General features: G+C 46.5%; 7 protein-coding genes across 7 annotated transcripts; 3 read left to right on the top strand and 4 right to left on the bottom strand.

Annotated features, from left to right (window-relative positions):
• Positions 1 to 719: 719 nt before the first annotated feature.
• On the bottom strand, positions 720 to 2084 carry PAAG_08275 (phosphotransferase enzyme family protein; the record flags this gene model as incomplete). The annotated part of the gene is made up of 1 exon (XM_002789792.1): positions 720 to 2084. The coding sequence occupies one exon, from the start codon at positions 2082 to 2084 to the stop codon at positions 720 to 722; it is 1365 nt and encodes a 454-aa protein (XP_002789838.1).
• Positions 2085 to 3706: 1622 nt separating this feature from the next.
• PAAG_08274 (hypothetical protein) lies at positions 3707 to 5023 on the bottom strand (the record flags this gene model as incomplete). The annotated part of the gene is made up of 2 exons (XM_002789791.2): positions 3707 to 3925; positions 3995 to 5023. 2 exons carry the CDS (start codon positions 5021 to 5023, stop codon positions 3707 to 3709), a joined length of 1248 nt encoding a protein of 415 aa, XP_002789837.2.
• A 591-nt stretch (positions 5024 to 5614) lies between these two features.
• Positions 5615 to 5899, top strand: PAAG_12530 (hypothetical protein; the record flags this gene model as incomplete). Its single annotated transcript, XM_015848009.1, has 1 exon — positions 5615 to 5899. The coding sequence occupies one exon, from the start codon at positions 5615 to 5617 to the stop codon at positions 5897 to 5899; it is 285 nt and encodes a 94-aa protein (XP_015702380.1).
• A 1891-nt stretch (positions 5900 to 7790) lies between these two features.
• On the bottom strand, positions 7791 to 10027 carry PAAG_08273 (hypothetical protein; the record flags this gene model as incomplete). Its single annotated transcript, XM_015846467.1, has 10 exons — positions 7791 to 7901; positions 8060 to 8174; positions 8264 to 8505; positions 8567 to 8921; positions 9015 to 9061; positions 9159 to 9213; positions 9403 to 9487; positions 9552 to 9706; positions 9769 to 9863; positions 9923 to 10027. The coding sequence occupies 10 exons, from the start codon at positions 10025 to 10027 to the stop codon at positions 7791 to 7793; spliced, it is 1365 nt and encodes a 454-aa protein (XP_015701131.1).
• A 1432-nt stretch (positions 10028 to 11459) lies between these two features.
• Positions 11460 to 14273, top strand: PAAG_08272 (hypothetical protein; the record flags this gene model as incomplete). Its single annotated transcript, XM_015846466.1, has 6 exons — positions 11460 to 11623; positions 11703 to 11832; positions 11873 to 11972; positions 12036 to 12121; positions 12204 to 12509; positions 14130 to 14273. The coding sequence occupies 6 exons, from the start codon at positions 11460 to 11462 to the stop codon at positions 14271 to 14273; spliced, it is 930 nt and encodes a 309-aa protein (XP_015701130.1).
• Positions 14274 to 14593: 320 nt separating this feature from the next.
• On the top strand, positions 14594 to 15136 carry PAAG_08271 (hypothetical protein; the record flags this gene model as incomplete). The annotated part of the gene is made up of 3 exons (XM_015846465.1): positions 14594 to 14711; positions 14895 to 14997; positions 15070 to 15136. The coding sequence occupies 3 exons, from the start codon at positions 14594 to 14596 to the stop codon at positions 15134 to 15136; spliced, it is 288 nt and encodes a 95-aa protein (XP_015701129.1).
• A 773-nt stretch (positions 15137 to 15909) lies between these two features.
• Positions 15910 to 17284, bottom strand: PAAG_12529 (hypothetical protein; the record flags this gene model as incomplete). Its single annotated transcript, XM_015848008.1, has 5 exons — positions 15910 to 15976; positions 16108 to 16204; positions 16281 to 16461; positions 16572 to 16663; positions 16846 to 17284. 5 exons carry the CDS (start codon positions 17282 to 17284, stop codon positions 15910 to 15912), a joined length of 876 nt encoding a protein of 291 aa, XP_015702379.1.
• Between the last annotated feature and the right edge of the window lie 117 nt (positions 17285 to 17401).

The following is a 17401-nucleotide window of genomic DNA, read 5'->3' as shown; positions in this document are numbered from 1 at the left end:
TTGCCCCTGGGCAGCACGTGATCAGGCGTGCAAATTTGTTGTTAAGACTTAATACAGGCCCAATGGCCAGGAGTCTATTCTCAAGAATGTGGTAATGAATTTTAATATTAACTATAGTTAATTGTAAGTATTTGGATTTTTCTTTTTTATAACATGGATAACTAGTTACCGATAAAACTGCTACATGTGATTGGTGCATGTCTTATATCATCACACCAAGCGATAACTAACATTCGTTCGTTTGACTCTTGTTGCTGATCAATGCTTACCATGCTCCAATGGCCTACTGTCGCTACATAGCAGGTATCTTAGTTACCATCTAAATAGCTGCGGACAATTGGCGGAGGAGCTTTGATCTGGCTTACCAATTAAGCTTAGCGCTCTCCCTTGTATTGGTGAGATACAGGCGCGGGGTAGTTTTGTTAAGGATATAACTGTTATTTGCTATGCCAACGTCTGCAAAATTTGTGAACGGGGACTTTTGGCCATTGGGGTTTCCAGCCATCAGTCGACCAGCCGGCATACTGTTCGATTCAGATCCTTGAAAAAGTGCAACCCGTCCTAGATGACCTGCAACTCGGCTGATTACAGAGAGTGGACTCTTTAAAAATAACAGACCCAAGACATAACAACGTTATTTGATAGCTACTCAAAGACACCCGATATCATCTGCAAATTTTTGAACGGGCCCACGTCCAAAAAGAAAGATTGGTTGAGCCTTAAGCGGCAAGAATTTCATCGAATGTCTGATGCTTATCCAACGTCCGCGCCGCCGCTTGTTCCATCTTCATCTGGTAAAAACCGTCAAGTCCAGTCTGCTCATCCTTGCTCAGAAGCGCAATCCTATCTTCAATCGAAGTAAACTCCCCATAATACTTCGGGTCGACAAATTTCCAGTAGATATCATCAAATAGGAAGCTGGATCTGGCCGCAAGACAAAACCAGAAAGTTCCATCTTGCATCGACCGTTCCATGTGTTCTGACAGAGGCGGGGTTACAGTATGGCCTTGGGCAGCCGCTTCATTCTCGCATTCTCGCAAGACGGAAAGAAAAATCTGTTGCCTCGGCTCATAGTGACTTAGAAAGTCATCAAATCCATTCTCCAAATCTTCAGGGTCCTCTAGCAGTAACCACCACGGTGAACAGTGCGTAAATTCAGCCGGTGCGGCGTAGCAAAATTCCCAGTTGATGACACTCTGAATGCGAAAATCAGCATCCACAATAACGTCTGACGGTTGCAAGTCGTCGCAGTACAGGCAGAAAGGCCCATTGTTATATGTGGTAGAGAAGCTGCGTGCAATTTTCGTAAACAGACAGCGAGCAACATATTTTCTTTTGCAATCCATTTCATCGACAACCGCATCATTCCGCTGGGTTTGAAGGTGCCGCATATGATCCCCGGCAAGTGCAACAAAGTAATCTGTCGCAGTAGAAAATGGCCCTTTCCATATATCCCGAGGAGGGAAGTTGGCATGCATGAGCAGGTTATTGATATTATATGTTACTGGTCGTTTGTCAACAGACCAGATCCCGTCTGCGTTTCTTCTGGGCCAACCTATTTGAGAGAATTGGCACCGAGATAAGGTTAGAAAGATCCTTGCCATTTCCTGGTAGCAACGTCTTAGTTCAGAGCCATTTTTCGCAGAGTCCAAATCAGCTGCTTTTGAACGATCTGGTAGAGAAGCATGAAAGTATTTTCCCAGAGGGGTTCCGTCAACGAACTCTATCACCATGTACGGTCCAACATCACAGATACCACTTCCGAAAATCCGGGGAATGGGAATAGAGCTATGCTGGGAGACGTAATCCATAACGCAAAGCTCGCTGTCAACTTTTTCTCTGCGTAAAGCGACTATTCCCAGTTTGGGGAGCCGCACAATGGCATTGCGACCCGTTGCGAAAGTTACTTTGTAACAACGATTGTTGGCTTCCTCTCTGTAGAGGACGACTTTTGTCGCAGTATCCCGACAGTGGCTGGCCGCAAGTTTCGCAGCCAAGTCCTCTATCGGACATAGCTGCAATTTCCGCACCCATAATATGTACAACGTATCGGCATGCTTGAGGGCTTCGCCGTCCGCATACATCCTGGGAATCGTACTGTTTGATCACAAAAAGAGAGTCGATTTCAAGGGACTGGGAGATTGGAGGAAGGATGACGAAGCTTCAAGCTGTGAAGAGGGGCATTCGATGTTATATACGCCAGCTAGTTAAACGGGGCAGCATTGTTTGACTAACTAGTTATAGTTAACTAACTAGCTCACTCTTAATCAACATCATTCGTCAAACAGTCGACGGGCAACGGGAAGATGCGTTGTCGACTCCACATTGGACATGCTTAGTTTACAGCAATTCCCATGAGACCTCCGTAAGATCCGTGTTCCATGGGTGGAATCCCTTCGTCCCCGGTTTGCTGCACTGATCCTTGCAAAGCATATTAGCATGTATTGTTGATGCTCATTATTGGTCGAACTGTGTGGATGATCTCAATTTCATCACAAAATGGGCAGCAATATTAGGCAGCGGCAGAGGCAGATGAATAGCTTATTTCAAACAATTTCCATAATCATTCGTATGCCGTGGGCGTTTCCCATGTCTATCAGAAGCTTTTACAGCTCTCGCTACCATTGAACCTGTCCGGCATCACACCAGGTCTTGATGTAACAAGAAAGCGACATATCTGGGAACGGGGATGGGACCCAAAGAGCCAGCAACGGGGCAGAACGTTCTCAAAAGGGGCCAGAGACACTCTCGATTCTCTTATTTCTCTTCACCAGAACAGCGAGTCATCAGCATCCTCCGGAAGCATTATAGTTGGACTGGCCGCGGGCACTGTGCCTTCAGCAGCACGTGAAAGATTTGCTACAGCAGCATCTTAAAGAAGCTCTGGAGGGTCAAGGAGATCATCGACAACCTCAGTCAGGAGAAAGGTCGAAAGGATGCAGGAGATGGCCACATTGAGTAACAGCCGACGCAGGAAGAAATAGGAGTTCTAGCTTGATCGGAGGACAGAAAATAAATCGATCGGCTATGGAAGTCGAGGACATACCCTTCAATTCCATTTTTGCGGGTGCTCACGGCACCGTGCATCGAGCGTTAAAACTCATCGCCATAGTGGGTTTCGTCAGACGCGAAGGAAACTCTCTTCTTTTGAACGTATCTAGAAAGGACAGTTAAGCAAGATTACACGGGACAATTTGAATTCTGCGGAGCTACTCGGATAGGTGGAGGATCGCCCGACAGGGTCTTCTGTAAGTAGTTAGTGGACCAATCCCCGAGATCGTGCCGGCATTCTTCGAATATCTAGATATTCTCCGACTCCTCCCTGTAGTTATTCAATGTCCAACTTGGTCGTATTCTCCCCCTAAGTTAACATTTCCAGAGTATTTGGACCCTAGCTGATGGAGGGATTAAAGTCTGGAAAACTGTTTAGCGCAAGAAAATGTTCATTTTTGTGACATGAAATCATAGTTTGGGCGTGACATTATTGGGGAGAGTCTTTGATCAGATTATCTTTGGGTTCCGAAACAAGAACTAGAAAGTTACAAGGAATGATGATGATGATGATGATGATGATGATGGGGGGCGTTGCTAAATAGAGTAGAGTTCTATATCGTCTGAACAAGTGATTTATCCATTTCCCATCACTCCTTTCCAAGCGTCTCACTGTTACCATTATGTATAAAGTGAAACCCTTCTACCGAAAATATTATTTAAACGCAGCTTCTGCGGACTGACGCAAGTCGCCCCGAGGCCCTTGCAATGCACATTCGCTGAATCCCTGGTCCTTCCGATTGCCACTGTACCACCCTTCTTCAATGAGTCGAATTTCCGTTTCTCGCCAATACTCCAGTTTGCCGCCAATCCCGCTCTTAAAATCAAGGTCGCCCAGACGCACCTCGAGTGGTTCATCTTCGTTTTGTGGAACCTACAACAACACGCGGGCATCAGTCAGAACACTATTTGGTCGCTATTCGGGACATTTCAATTTCCTCACCCTAATGAACATGGTGCAATCCCTCAAAGTCATGGAAATTGCGCGTTCACGGAAATGCGCCTGTTGAGCATGGAGGCCCACTGCATTCTTGTCTCGCTGGCAGGCTTGAAGTTTCAACAAGGTGTTGTTTCGGTGTATACATCTGGCGACACGGTCCCGTCCGTGATCGCCCCGCATGAACCTTGTTGCACGGAGTACATCGTCGAAGTTATCAGATACTAGATCAAGGGGGCAGAACGAAAGTTTCTCCGGCTTGCCGGCTTTCCGTGCCCTACAGTTTTTCATCTCGCGTAGTGCACAAGTTCTGCATCGCTTTGCATCAGGCGGTGCTGAAGGTGACTGCAGCAGCCACTTTGGTTTGAACTCCCATAGGCATTCACCCGACCCTGGGACGGGGGTCATATCCGTGATCAATAGCCCAAATGGTTCCGTGGTAGATAGGTGTACTCCAGTGCGTCCTTTTGGTCGTGCATTGCGAGATTCGAACGCACGGAGCTGCTCGTTGCAAGATGTAATGAATCCTTTGGGTAATCTGACAAGTTCCAGGTCAACCAGTTCGTCGCTCATAAACATGGGTCTGATGCAGCTATTGAAATTCTTCAAAGTATCCTCGTAAGGGGTACCAGAATCGATCTCTTTCCGCAGTCGCAGTAATTTTCTAGACTTCTGCTGCAGCCCTCCCGGATTTATCACTCCAACAGGAGAAATTTCGCCAGGAATGGTATACCTGTAAACTATGTTTGCACCACCTTCGGCAAGGTAGAGCGATTGGGTGCCATCAGGGAGTTCCGGGATCGGAAGTGATGCAATATGGGGGGAGATCAAGTTCATCGCATCGGTTGCGTTGCAATCGGATCCTGGGTTGGCCGATCGCTTTGGTACTTTCCGCCACAGTTCTCTTGTTTTCCCTCGCACAGCCTTTCGCTCAGCTTGTTGTATACGAACTGGCGCCTGCTTTTTATATCGATCTGTGAATCTCAAGATCAATATAAAGGCAGAAAACGCAAACAGGAATATCAATCCAACCATTGGAGAGAGAAAGGTCGGGGACCAGCGTGGGCTAAAATTGAATGGCTAATTTCTCGACAATGCAAACCCAGCAAGGGAGAACATCAGATGGGGCGGCAACGTCGTATAACAGACAGGTGAGGTTGTCCCGCCAGCCTTGCCGTACGCGGTGGGCGTCTTCGTGGCCGCTTCTTCTCTGTGATGCGCTACGTATTTTGCCCCTTTCGCAGACTGACGTCTTTAACCCCGATGCGCCATCATAATGCATGGCATAGAGCAAAATATCATCCCGGCGGGGGGGTATAACTGATGTTCAGCCAGCTGTGATAATCAAGAAGTGTACCAATGAAAATGCGGGTTTTGGATGTCTTGGAATCAAATAAAAAAAAAAAAAAAAAAGGCAACGTAGATAAACGGAAAACAAAATTCAAATTTTAACAATCAAAAAATCAACTCAACAATACACAAAATCGGAGTTTGCAAAATAGATATTTTATAGGGAAAAAGAAGAAGAAAAACAGAAAACCACCCACAGCGGGAAACAGCACACCCCGATGCGGTCTGCAGCCCTGGGCTCAATCCTCCACGGGGGCAGGAAGGACTCCGCAGCGGATGTCGGGGGTCGGGGGTGTGATGTTGGTTAACCGAGAAGCCCAGCAGACGATGCACAGACTGGCAGCAGATTCGGCCTTGACTCTGGGTTTGGACTTGGATTTGAGAACTGGTTTTGGTCCTGCTTGGTCCCGGGTTTGGGTTGGCGCAGGTGGCAGCAGTGGCAGCAGTTGCAGCAGTTGCAGCAGCTTGATGTTCGCAATTCGACGAAGACAGGGTCTGAGTCCAGAGTTTCCATCCCCAGCCAGCCAGCGAGAACAACAATCACCACGGAGGGATGCGTGATGTTTAATGAAAAGTGGTTGGACAGATGGGGATTTTGGAGACTTTGCGGGTAACAGGCTCGTTTTAAATCTGGGGGGATTTTTTATTTAACCAACTTGCTTGTTCCGCTCTCTGAATTTTTTGGCTTTTATTTTTATTTTTTATTTTATTTTATTTTATTTTCCTTCTGTCTTCTCCCCTCCTTATTATCGTTGTTGGTTCCTATTGGAAAATCAAATAAGAATTCCGCAGCAATGCGCAAACCACCCGTAACTCCAACACCTCTTGATAGCTGCGCGAACACCGTTTTCTCTCCAAAAAATGAGCAATTTAAGAAGAAAATGTCAACGACCAATAGATCGTGTAGGCTAAAAGATTGAGGAGATGGTTCGACAACATCTGCTGCGTTTCAGAACTGCTGGGTGTTTCGATGATTTCCGCATGTGAAGCGGGATCACCCAAGAGTCCGAGTGCTGCAGCGGTGTTTCTGGCCACTGTCGTGCCTGTGCCGAACTCCGGCTCGAGAGATCGCAGCAAGAGGCGCTCTCTAGAGTAGTATATCTCCTGACCTGCCGGGCGGGTCTGATATATGGAGTTGAAAGGGTCAGGGCAGAGAGGAGATGGGGGGTGGGTGGGAGTGATCAAAGAATAGTTATATAATTTTGTTCTGATTACATTTCGCATGGGTCCACCGGAAGAGTTAAAATTCGAGTCGACTATCAGAATACGGAGCGCCCAACATGCAAAATATATCAAGACCCACATTGTAACTATAATTTATTAAACTCTCGACCTGATGGCGGAACACAGTTCGTTCAAACGGCAGCTTTAGCTCTCATCGCGAAAATAATTTTAAGACGATTTTGTTAGTTAGTTAATTTACTTCCCAAGTTAATTTTTTGTTAAGTCCCCTTGTGAACTAGTTGGCTAGTTAACTACTTCTTCCTCTCACCTTTGATCGGTCAGATCTTTATTTTCTTTTCGTTTCCTGCGGGAAAACTTCAATGGCCTCAGTTCCTAACTAACTACAAGGGATGAACCAAGGCTGCATGCCTCGCCAACCGCAGTTCATCGAGAATCACTACAAGGAACACTCCCCAGACAGAAGAAGGCCGACAGCGAATACAGCTGCTCAAGTGGTGGATACTGGCAAACAGGAAACCCCATTCAGCTCTCGAGAAAAGGGCTTAACCTTGAGTTTGGGGATGGACTCGGACCTTTGACAGATCACCTCTTTGCTGGTTGGACGTGTGGGATGCCTAGCAGCACCAGACCGTCCAAACCTTACAGGGAATCGACATGATCAGACCAGGCGAGATCGGTGGGTGCAGGAGGCAAGGCTTGGAGCGTCAAAGCTAGTGTTCAGCTCGCTGCGAATAACGAAGCGAGGGAGGCGAGGGCGACAGGTTGAAGAGGGGTAGACGACTCGGTATCTGAGGGGGGAGGCCTCTGTTGTTTTTCTCATCCATATCAATAAGTTGACAGCCAGATCCGAAGCAATAAACAAAAAAAAAAAAAAAAAAAAAAAAAAAAAAAAATCATGACTTAACTGTGTGAATAGGACTTCGTGTGAGGGGTGGAGTTCATGTTTAACTAGCGGGGTAGCTGCCACGATTTCCCCTGCAGGCTGGTGCTCAACATACCTACCGTTCGTTGTCTAACAACCAAATGGAGGGGTTTCCCATGGAACAAGCGTGAATTGATTTCCACGGAGGGAACTTGGAGAATTCCTTTGTGAGCACGCACTCAGAGCTTTGCATGGACACCAAATTCAAGGTGCTCCCAACCGGTCTGCTTCCGAGATTCTTCAAAGGTTTAGTTCTGCATCGTCAAATCCTGGGTCCGGGAAACAAGTATTTAACTAATGCAGGTTGCGTTGGATATCAGGAAACAACCACATTCCGTTATCCAATCATCCAGACTCAAGTTCCTTGGTCGCGTGGGCATTTTGCACCTGGATTTTGGAGCTTTTGGGCCGTTTTGAATACCGCTGGCGACACCGCAAATCCAGAGCAATCGGTCCCTGGGAGGCAGAGGGGAAGAAATATAAGTTTTAAAGGAGTAGTTGAATATTTTAAAAGAGTAATTCATTTTATTTTAACATGGTTATAATTAGGGTCATTGATTTATAAAATAATGAAGACATAAGAAACTTGATAAAAAGAACAAGAACAACTAAACTTGGTATCTAGATAGATAGATGCCTTTGAGGGGCCTCCCGCGCACAAAACGGCCGTCCCTTTTGCGGCTGCGGTCGGTGGCGCTGACCGCAGCTTCACTTGATCGAGTTATGTAACTTAACTAAATAGTTAAACCACAACACCCTCTTGCTATTCCAACAACCTCACTACACTGCTCTTTTGCCCTTTCACCGGTCGCCCTCACCGGTCGCCCACTCTCAGGGCCCCCCCCCCCCGATCCGCCCTCGCCCTCGCCCTCACTCTCCCCCACTCGCCCGCGCTCAATCCTGAGTCACGATCCTCACGCTGCCCCTGGAATCTTCCCTTGTTTCGCCTTCTCACTCCACACCATCTCCGCCCATCTTCCGGAGAACTTCCCACCCAGGTCCTGTGTCTTAGCTCTTCAGCCCTGATATTCTCTGCAGGAAATGGCAATAGATACTCCTGCTAATGATATTCAATTTTGTTAACTATGAATGGACATTACTAAGCTTCCCCACACTGCTACGAGATGTCCGAAATGCCCTTCTCTCCCTTTGATACGTATGACGTATACCCGATAAAGTTGAAAAACTGTATCAGCTGCAGGATCCCAGCAGTCCTCCCGTTGTGATAAGACACAAAAGTCTGTGGCTGTGGGATTGATACGAGGCTGGAGAATATTTCCATGCAGCTCTTTCTGCCATGACAAACGTGTAAATGAAAGACCGGAAAGCAGGAGACCGGCAGGTAGACTCACCTCTCTTTTTTCGGACTGTTGATTCTGTTGGAAGGAATTCATAGGTAACTGGATAACGAAGAGGGCCCAAGCACAAGTCGCAGCAACGAGGAGTCTTCGACTGGGGCTGTTGCGCTCCCGCCTGCTAAACACATGATGTAGCCAGCCCCCTGCTGCATACACGTGATCTAGCTAGCCGGGAGATCACCGAACGAAGATACATATCACTACTACATACAAGATATTGGCTATCACATATTTATCGCAGATGGGTCCCATCCACAACTAAAGAATGCAGCCACCGTCTGGAAACCATGGCAGAGCTTGTTAAAAGATGCTCCTAATGAAAAATGTTAAGGGCCGCGAAATTCTGTCCAAATACGGTGGTTCCTTTGTCCATGTCTGCATTCTTCCCCAACCTCTTAACTCTGATAATACTAATTTATGTCTACCGTCTGCATAGCTGTGGAAAGCAGCTGGGTTGGATGAAGAAAGTCACTTTGCTGCTCTTGGAGATATCACACCCCACGCTCCTTGTCCTCATACTTTGCGTATTCTTAATGTCGTCACTGCCGCTTTTACTTGTTCCTTGCCTCCTGGCTCTCGGCAAACTTCATTCTTCCTACTTGGACGGTTTACCGCCATTTCTCGTCTGATCCTGAGCCGGTTCAACAGACTCCGAATCCGATTCATCCTCCTCCAAGTACTCTGCTGAACAGTCAGCAAAGAACCCGCTCCCGCTATGCACGCCCGGTGGAGATGAAAGAGGGCTTACCGCCATACTCGATAGCGCAATTGTTGCCATCTGCGTCCGCATGCAGGCATCTCTTTCCAGCCTCAGTGTAATTCGCTATATGTTGGTGGATGAGGCACCAGTCAAAGTGGCCCGCTATAAAACATTCTCTTGAGACAGCATCACCGCAGTGCGGGCTGCTTGTTGTCAGCAAACAATTGAATGACATTCAGCAAGTACTCCTCACCAGTCCATGTACTCCCCCGCGTCATCAATGTCATCCACGTATTGACGCGTCCACACAACCCGGCCCTCCTTCGGTTTGGGAGAAGTTGGGCTCTTGTTTGCCGAGTCCTGTACTACGTCACTTTGGGCTTTAAAAGGCTGTCAAAGCTTTTTCTTCTCCTATTTACCCGACTGTGAGTCTCTCCAACTTCCTGCTGACTCGCGATGTCGGTGCGCCTGTCAGCAGAAGAGCTGACTGGATCCCTTTGCATGCCATTGTTCTCGTTCGACATCGCCGGGGAAAATCGGGTTCAATCAAGCAGGCGTTGTGAGAATCCAGTAGGAGTGGTCCGATCGTGTTTTTGAAAAATGGTTGGGGGAAATATATCCCAGGGCAAGTGTATCGAACTGGAATTTCCAAGTCCTGTCTGTCCTGGAAATGCGGGTACTTACCAGGATAAAATATAGAGGCGACGAAGGAAAAAGTTCAGGCGAAACGAAATGAAGAAGTCAAACATAGAAATCAAAAGAGAATGGAGGCAATAAAGATATTGGGGCATAGGCGAATGTGCAATTGCCATCGCCCCGCATGCGATCCCACATACCGTATATAGACTAGCCAGCTTGTCCTCCCAATACGGGATCAACCATCCCACACTAACACACTATATCACATGAGATAATCCTTATCACGGGAACTCGTGCCCCTCCAACCCCCCCTCGAAGAAGCATGTGTCACACTTCCTCTTCTTGATGAAGATAAGCTGGTATCTCTAAATTGAGGAATACTGTGGAAAAGTATGATATGCCTTCTGTGTTACATACTCCTTTCTGATACAATGCAGAAATCACGTCACGTCTACGGTTGTATCTTCTTCTTTGGGGAGACACGAATTGCGGCCACATACGATGCTATCATTGTACCACTTGGAAAATCCAGAGGGGTGAGTGATCGTTGATAATGACTCACACGTCACTTGGGAGATTCCGCATTATTTCGATTTCAAGGAGCCACATATTTTGCCCATCAGTGGAACCGGCTGACTAGGATCGTGGAGGACCACGTTGTTGTGCTGTGCGAACTAGCTGGCCGAAATCTAAACTACTAACTATGTATACTGTATGGAAGAACGTGGTTAAGGTAGCCCGCAGCATCACCTGACATAGCAGGAAGCCTGGTCGTGACATTTTGATGAACACAAGCGGAGGAAGAATGGACAGGGGAAGAGCAATCCACGCATGCATCATGATCCACAGGTTAGCTTGAAGGCGCGGGCTCGGGAAACAACAGCACTTGCTCACTTTGGCCATAAACAACACCAAGGTACCAAATTTTCCTCAAGGTCCTTGTCATTCGGGTTTGTGAGGACAGGCAGGTGCAGAATGGGACGCTGACGGATTCGCAGCGCCTATCGGATCGGATGGCACGCTCTCTGGACAGTGAGTGGACTGACTCTTTTGCTTCTGTCTTGCTACAAAAGACGCGCATGAAGCTCTCCAGAGACTGCTAAAGAGAGGTGTAAATAGTGTAACAACCAGCACAAGGTTGGTTCCAGTTCAAGACACAGATGGAACTCTTCTCGCAACTCGCAGATATGCCCGGCTCTTTTTGAAGATGAGATGCGCTGTATTTTTATTCGGGTGTCGCGTAACAGCCAGGCATTTTTGGTATGCATGGATGGGCAACTGAAATCCATTTCCGTTGATGCCGGGCGCAGGTACTAGATGTTCAACGAAGGACCTGGACAACCCAAACTCCTAAGATCGAAAAATCAAAAGACAGGCAGGCGCACCGAAGTTCCTCCTCTGAACCGTGGTTCTCCCAGTTTTGAAAATCGCCAATTTTCTCTATGGAAGCCGCTATTTAAACCAGACGAAGTTGCTGACGAGTAAGTTTTTGGGGAAGCAGAATAGATTTGCAAAACTGTGCATGAGTTATGAAGTGTTTTTCAACATGGCTAACCCAAGGCAGGAGCTTCCAGCATGGTTCTATCGTTTGCATGCTCTCACTATCAAAGAAGATCGAGATGTGACTCCTGAAGACTTTGTTGAAGATCTCTCCAGTCTTTCGGGTCTCTCTTTTGATTCTGAAGCAAACGTAAGTATATGTATGGCATCCGATCGTGAACATGCGACAGTGCGGCGGAGCAGGTCTCGGAAGGGACAAAAGAGTCAAAGCAGCACTGCTGGACAGAAACGATCTTCTGATTGTGGACACAGCGCTTCCTCCCCCTCCGAGTAAACGTACCCAGTCAAGCTCTCCCACCAAACCAATGGTGGATTCTACCCCACCGAACCGAGTGCGTCGTCGCGTGGTTGCTCAGGAGTACGGGAAACCTATCTACTGCAGCAGTTCAAGGGCTGCTTTGCTTGCTGGGCTGCATACTGTATTGAAGGAGATATCTCACTCTATGACAAGGCTGGCCTTGTCCAATGCGACGTTTCCCACGGAACCTGATGGTGAATGAGGACAACAACAATCCTTCATGGCGAGCTTTCCTGATCGACCTTGACCTGGCCATCAAGAAGCGACGGGATGAGTCCTTGGGCGCGCAGGGCAAGACTGGCACCAGGGCATTCATGGCTATTGGTGTCTTGTATGGTGGAAAACATTCCTTCATGCATGATATGGAGTCTTTTTTCTCGGTGCTCTTCTGGATATGCATTCACTATTATGGGCCAAATAAAGGGAAAGAGGCGGAGCACTTGGAGAAATGGAACTATATGGAAACTGAAGAGCTTGCACAAGCTAAAAAGGGATTGTTGATGATGAGAGTGATTTTCTCGGAATTGCAGAGGTTAATTTCACTCCATACTGTCAACCCCTGATCCCCTGTGTCAAGAGGTTACGCCGGCTTGTCTTTCCAGACGGTAGACGATGGAAGAAACCGAATTCTCATCTGTTTCTGAATATGATCAAGGAGCTTCGACATGCGCAGAAGAACTCAGATATCATAGACTAACGCGGATTCAGTGTCACATTTGTCGAATAAATGCGGCCTTTTCTACATGCAACGATAATTTTACAGGGATGCCACTGAAACCTGACCCATAGCCTATTCATCAACAGAAACGCACGATCTTGTGACCACTTCCCAAGCCTTGGGTATGAAGATGGGCTCCCTTCCCCTTGGAATCCATCTTTCTGTTGACTCCTTTCTTGTTTGCATTTTCACCTCCCATTCCTAACTCTTAGCATTTTCCAAGTCGGTCCACTTGGATATTCGCGTCTCTATTACCAAACGCTGAATCAGCAGCATGGCCGAATACGGTGTTGGCGAAAATTGTTGCAGGTGCTCAAACCCGTTTAAACCAGGCCCGTCGTTCTTTTATCCACGGCATCTCTCACTTTGCTGGTAACTAGTTAATCCAATCTGAAAGGAAGACCTTGTAGGCCAACACGCAACAAGGCTTGTGTTGTCAGGAATAATGGACACTACTTGTCATCATTTATTACGTGCCTTGAGACAAGACTCTAAAACTGCTCGAACCATTCTTGTCAAACGGGAGCTGCGTCCCATATAAGAAAATAGGGTGAAATTGGATATTCCACACTTACAAAAAGCCGAGTGACAAATTTGCAGAGACAGAAGAGAGATTAGAAACTAGAATATCAATCAAGTTTTTTTTCCCCTTTCGAAGATATATATGCTGCTCTCGTTTGATACATGCTGCGCTCATTTCAGCTCCCTAAGCAGAAATGTGCTCATCAAGCTTGGTCAAGCCTGCGGAGACCCAAATGCGTACAGACCAAGAATGTGATATGTAGTACTTTCATATTTAAATCTTTGTGCCATTTTATACCTATTTATGTTTTACATATTTTCTGTATATAACTATATATATTATATCAAATTTGTAGCTTATTATATAGATCACAGAATTATAAATTTGTGCTGATTGAGTTCTACGAAGTTTTTTCAACAGGAAGATATCTATGAATATAAACAAGATTTTTAATTATATCTTAGACATCTAACAACACATCACACTCTTTGTCTAGGGGAGTAGTATTTCTACTAATCTTTAAAATGCAGAAGATCAATTCTCATACACATGTGTAAACAGAAAGGATGAGCTAACATCTTCATTCAGAATTCACTGAACTAATATACTCTTTTTTGTTCAGAGCTTAATCTTTACTGCTGCTGGCAAGCTAAAATCACATTTGATTCTACCAGCTAATTAGTGATGTAGGGTGATTCTTGAAAGGCTGTAACCTGCCGCTACAGCTTTAACAGAGGAGAGTGTGCCATTGTCTAATTCTCGGTTGGCTTTTTGAATAGATATTTCGCGTTGAGAGCTCATTATGAGAAGGTGGAAAAGATAATTTATGTTGAGTTGGAAGGTCAAGAATTCATCGGGTGGCCCAGTAACCAACTAACAGTTCATTAGAAGGCTGTGGCCACACCAATCGCAAACTTCTCAGACAACGCCCAAGATCTTTGGCCACCAGATCTTCCCCTTGATGCGCCGTTGATTCCGAAGAACCGTGTCGATTCACCAGAGAAGAGAACCCCTCGGTTTCATCTAATTTAGAGTAGTTTATGCCAACCGCCCCCCTTCCGCCCAGAAATCTCAGCCATGGAAAGCATATCTAGCAGTACATTCTCCACGCCGCCTCATTGCACAGCGGATTTCTGTCTGATACCGGTATGTACGCCATCTATTGTTGACATGGGTGATCCACTCATGTCATCCCCAACCCCACAGGAAGCTTCCATGGGCCATGATTTAAATCACTCCCCTCTGAAACGATCTCAATTCCTGTAAGAGTACAATTGGTCAAAATGCCCTACCTCCAAGCTGGCGTTTGTACACAACTAGTCCATTGCAGTTATGTAACTATATATCTTATGATGCATCAACAGATAGGAACATCCTCTCCCTCAGTATCTCAACAAATAGCTGATGTTCAGCGGCTCGTTGAGAAGTCTGGTGTGAAGTATGTCATGCATTCAGCTGGAACAACTCTAGGTATGTGTATATATATGCTTCTAATAGCCTCGCTCTATTGCTCCTGATTGGTAAATAATCATGGGATATATTTTCAATGCTTCTATCCTCTCTATCTATTCCAATTTTCTGCTAAATAATAGACTTATACGCATCTCCACATGCCTTCTACCTGAGAAGCTGACGAGACTCCAATCCATCCAGAAGGCTCATGGGACGCTGTTTTTGCTGTTATTGGGCAGGCACATACCATGCTGCATAGCGAGGGTATTGTTCGTATCCAGACAGATATAAGGGTTGGGTCCAGGTGAGCGCGTTGTCCTTTGATTTCGATATTTCCCTTAAACTTTGTCACCACTGACTAGTAAATCTGCAATAGAACCGACAAAGTGCAAAGAATGGAAGACAAAGTGGCTGTTGTTGAGAAACTGCTGGGGAAGTCTTGAGAGTTTCCAGTTTCGCAAAGTTAATAGTTTTGCCGTTTTATTGCATTGAGCGAATGGTTTTCAAGTGATTCGTGCCCTTTCATTGGTAACATGTGGCCATGTCAGTTGATAAATGAAGGAAAAGAGGTGGAAAAGAGATTACAGAACTTCGATGTCATGTTAAGTAAATGTATACACGCAAAATATACAAACGTAAACTGCGTAAGCTAACGGACATGTTTATATTGCCGGTTCGTCCTCACCTACGATATGTAAGTTTGGGTGAATCGGAGTCGGAGGCTGACCGTGTGACTATGCATGGCAGAGAATAAATTTATATCTAGTTACTATAACTACTTTTGACCTCAAGCCACTCCTGGTCACTTTTGTGTTTGAACTAATTCACTCCCGAGCGCTTTTATATTGATCCCAGGGCACTCCCGGTTGCTTTAATATAAAATCTGCTACGTATGAGAGGGGGGAATGTGAATGGATCGCAATGAAGGAGCTGTTACCAAAGAGGGCTTCTGCAGCTGTGCAGAGAGGACCTGAATTAATTCTCCAGTCGATGTCAGGCCAGTTTTCGTATTCCATGCGGTGCTTATATTCTTGCCAGTTAATGGAAACGCGACCAGGAGAAATGAAGTCAGTAGCCCAGCGCTTCAGTTTCCGAAACGGTATTTTTATACGATATCTGGCACGGTTGTTCCTAGCGATTCTCTTAATATGCTTATACATTAGTTATACGGGGGGTTGAGGGAGTTCTCCTGCTAACTTATGTAACTGCTATTGGGTTAATTATCTCCCTGATTGGGGCGATTCTCGTCGCAAAACTCGTCGGCATCCCCTGTCAAAATGTCACTGTGGGTGTTGTTATTCAGATAATTCGGCAATTCGAAATACCCAGACGTGGTGTCAACCTGGTCTTAAAGACAGTTGGTCCTCCTGAGAAGATAGAGTAATTATTCAGCCATTGACGATTATTGACGAACATTTTCAGATTCAGAACCTCTGATATACGCTGTGGGGTTCGGAATTCATCTTTCCAAGGCGGTTTTGTCTTGGTTTGATGGCATGCACGCCTCGACGCTATAATGTGGATTATGTGGACTACCCTCCGTAGTTCCAGGGTACTTCGCATAAAATGAGCCGGGAAGATTCATACAATCCTTAGGAAATTCTCTCGCAGGTACTACGCTGAAGGAAACCGTTGAGTTCAGCCGGGGCGTAAATTGCCTCAGCAGGCCGGTATTGAAAGTCGTAAAGGCTGGAGAAACAAAGGATTTCCCTGGGTCCAAGCTGGCTAGAGAGTGACCGGTACCCATAAAACGACTGCACCCGACAGCCTGCGTGCAGCGACGGTTAAATCAGAGGACCCGAACTGTTCGCAGCCTGAAAGTGTCGACCCAGATATTAGGGTGAGGGTCGCCTAGATTCACCAAATGTGATAGCATACCGCAATCGCTGCACCAGAACATCGCTCCCCTGAACACGGGGCCGTGAGTTGAAGAAGTGGGAAAAAGTCGGTTAACCCGCCCATCCTTTTATCTATCCGCGTCGCGGAACTTAGTTAGCAATTTCCTCGCCAACGAGGAATTGCTGCAGCGGAAAGATAACAAAGCCGATGGAAGATAAAATATGATGTTGCGCAAGAAAAACAGTGGATGTTTTTTTTTTTTTTTTTTTCGCTATTGTTGCTCGGGACCAACTTCCAGGGTTTCACCACGAACGGTCTGCAAGGAGCTTGGTCTGCCGTAAGGTTATGCCATTTCGCCTTTTCTGGTCGTAGGCAACGACCGCTCGTGCGCATACTGCCGTCGCGACGGGCAAAGCTGAAACTCCGGCAACTCCACCGAGGAACTTTACAGATTGATACAACCTCTTGGTTAGTTGCATTCGCCATCCAGCACCGACGGGTTGACGTGCTAATATGGTAAAGACTACCCAGGAATAGAGGGCAACTAGGGCATAGAAAACCACAATAAAGAGAGTGCTTCCGCGACGATGAAGCATATTCTTTGTTGGTGACGATTCACCATGGTCGGGACCGATAGTAGCCCCGTCCAGTGAGTCCTTGTGGCTTGATTGATCATCAGGGAGGTTGTGCGAGCCTTCTCCAGGGGCCCAAGTGGGACGGAGTGGGGGGTGACATTCAGGATTCATCGACATAGTTTTGGCATTGAAGAGCAATGTGAAAATTGCGGACGCCTAAACGATACAGAGAAACAGAACATTTTGTCCGACTTCTTTCGGATTGATTTTTCGAAACAAACGGGTGTGGCTGCT

The sequence above is a fragment of the Paracoccidioides lutzii genome (genome assembly GCF_000150705.2).
Source record: "Paracoccidioides lutzii Pb01 unplaced genomic scaffold supercont2.31, whole genome shotgun sequence".
Taxonomy (NCBI): Eukaryota; Fungi; Ascomycota; class Eurotiomycetes; order Onygenales; family Ajellomycetaceae; genus Paracoccidioides; species Paracoccidioides lutzii.
This window is presented reverse-complemented; position numbering and strand designations above follow the sequence as displayed.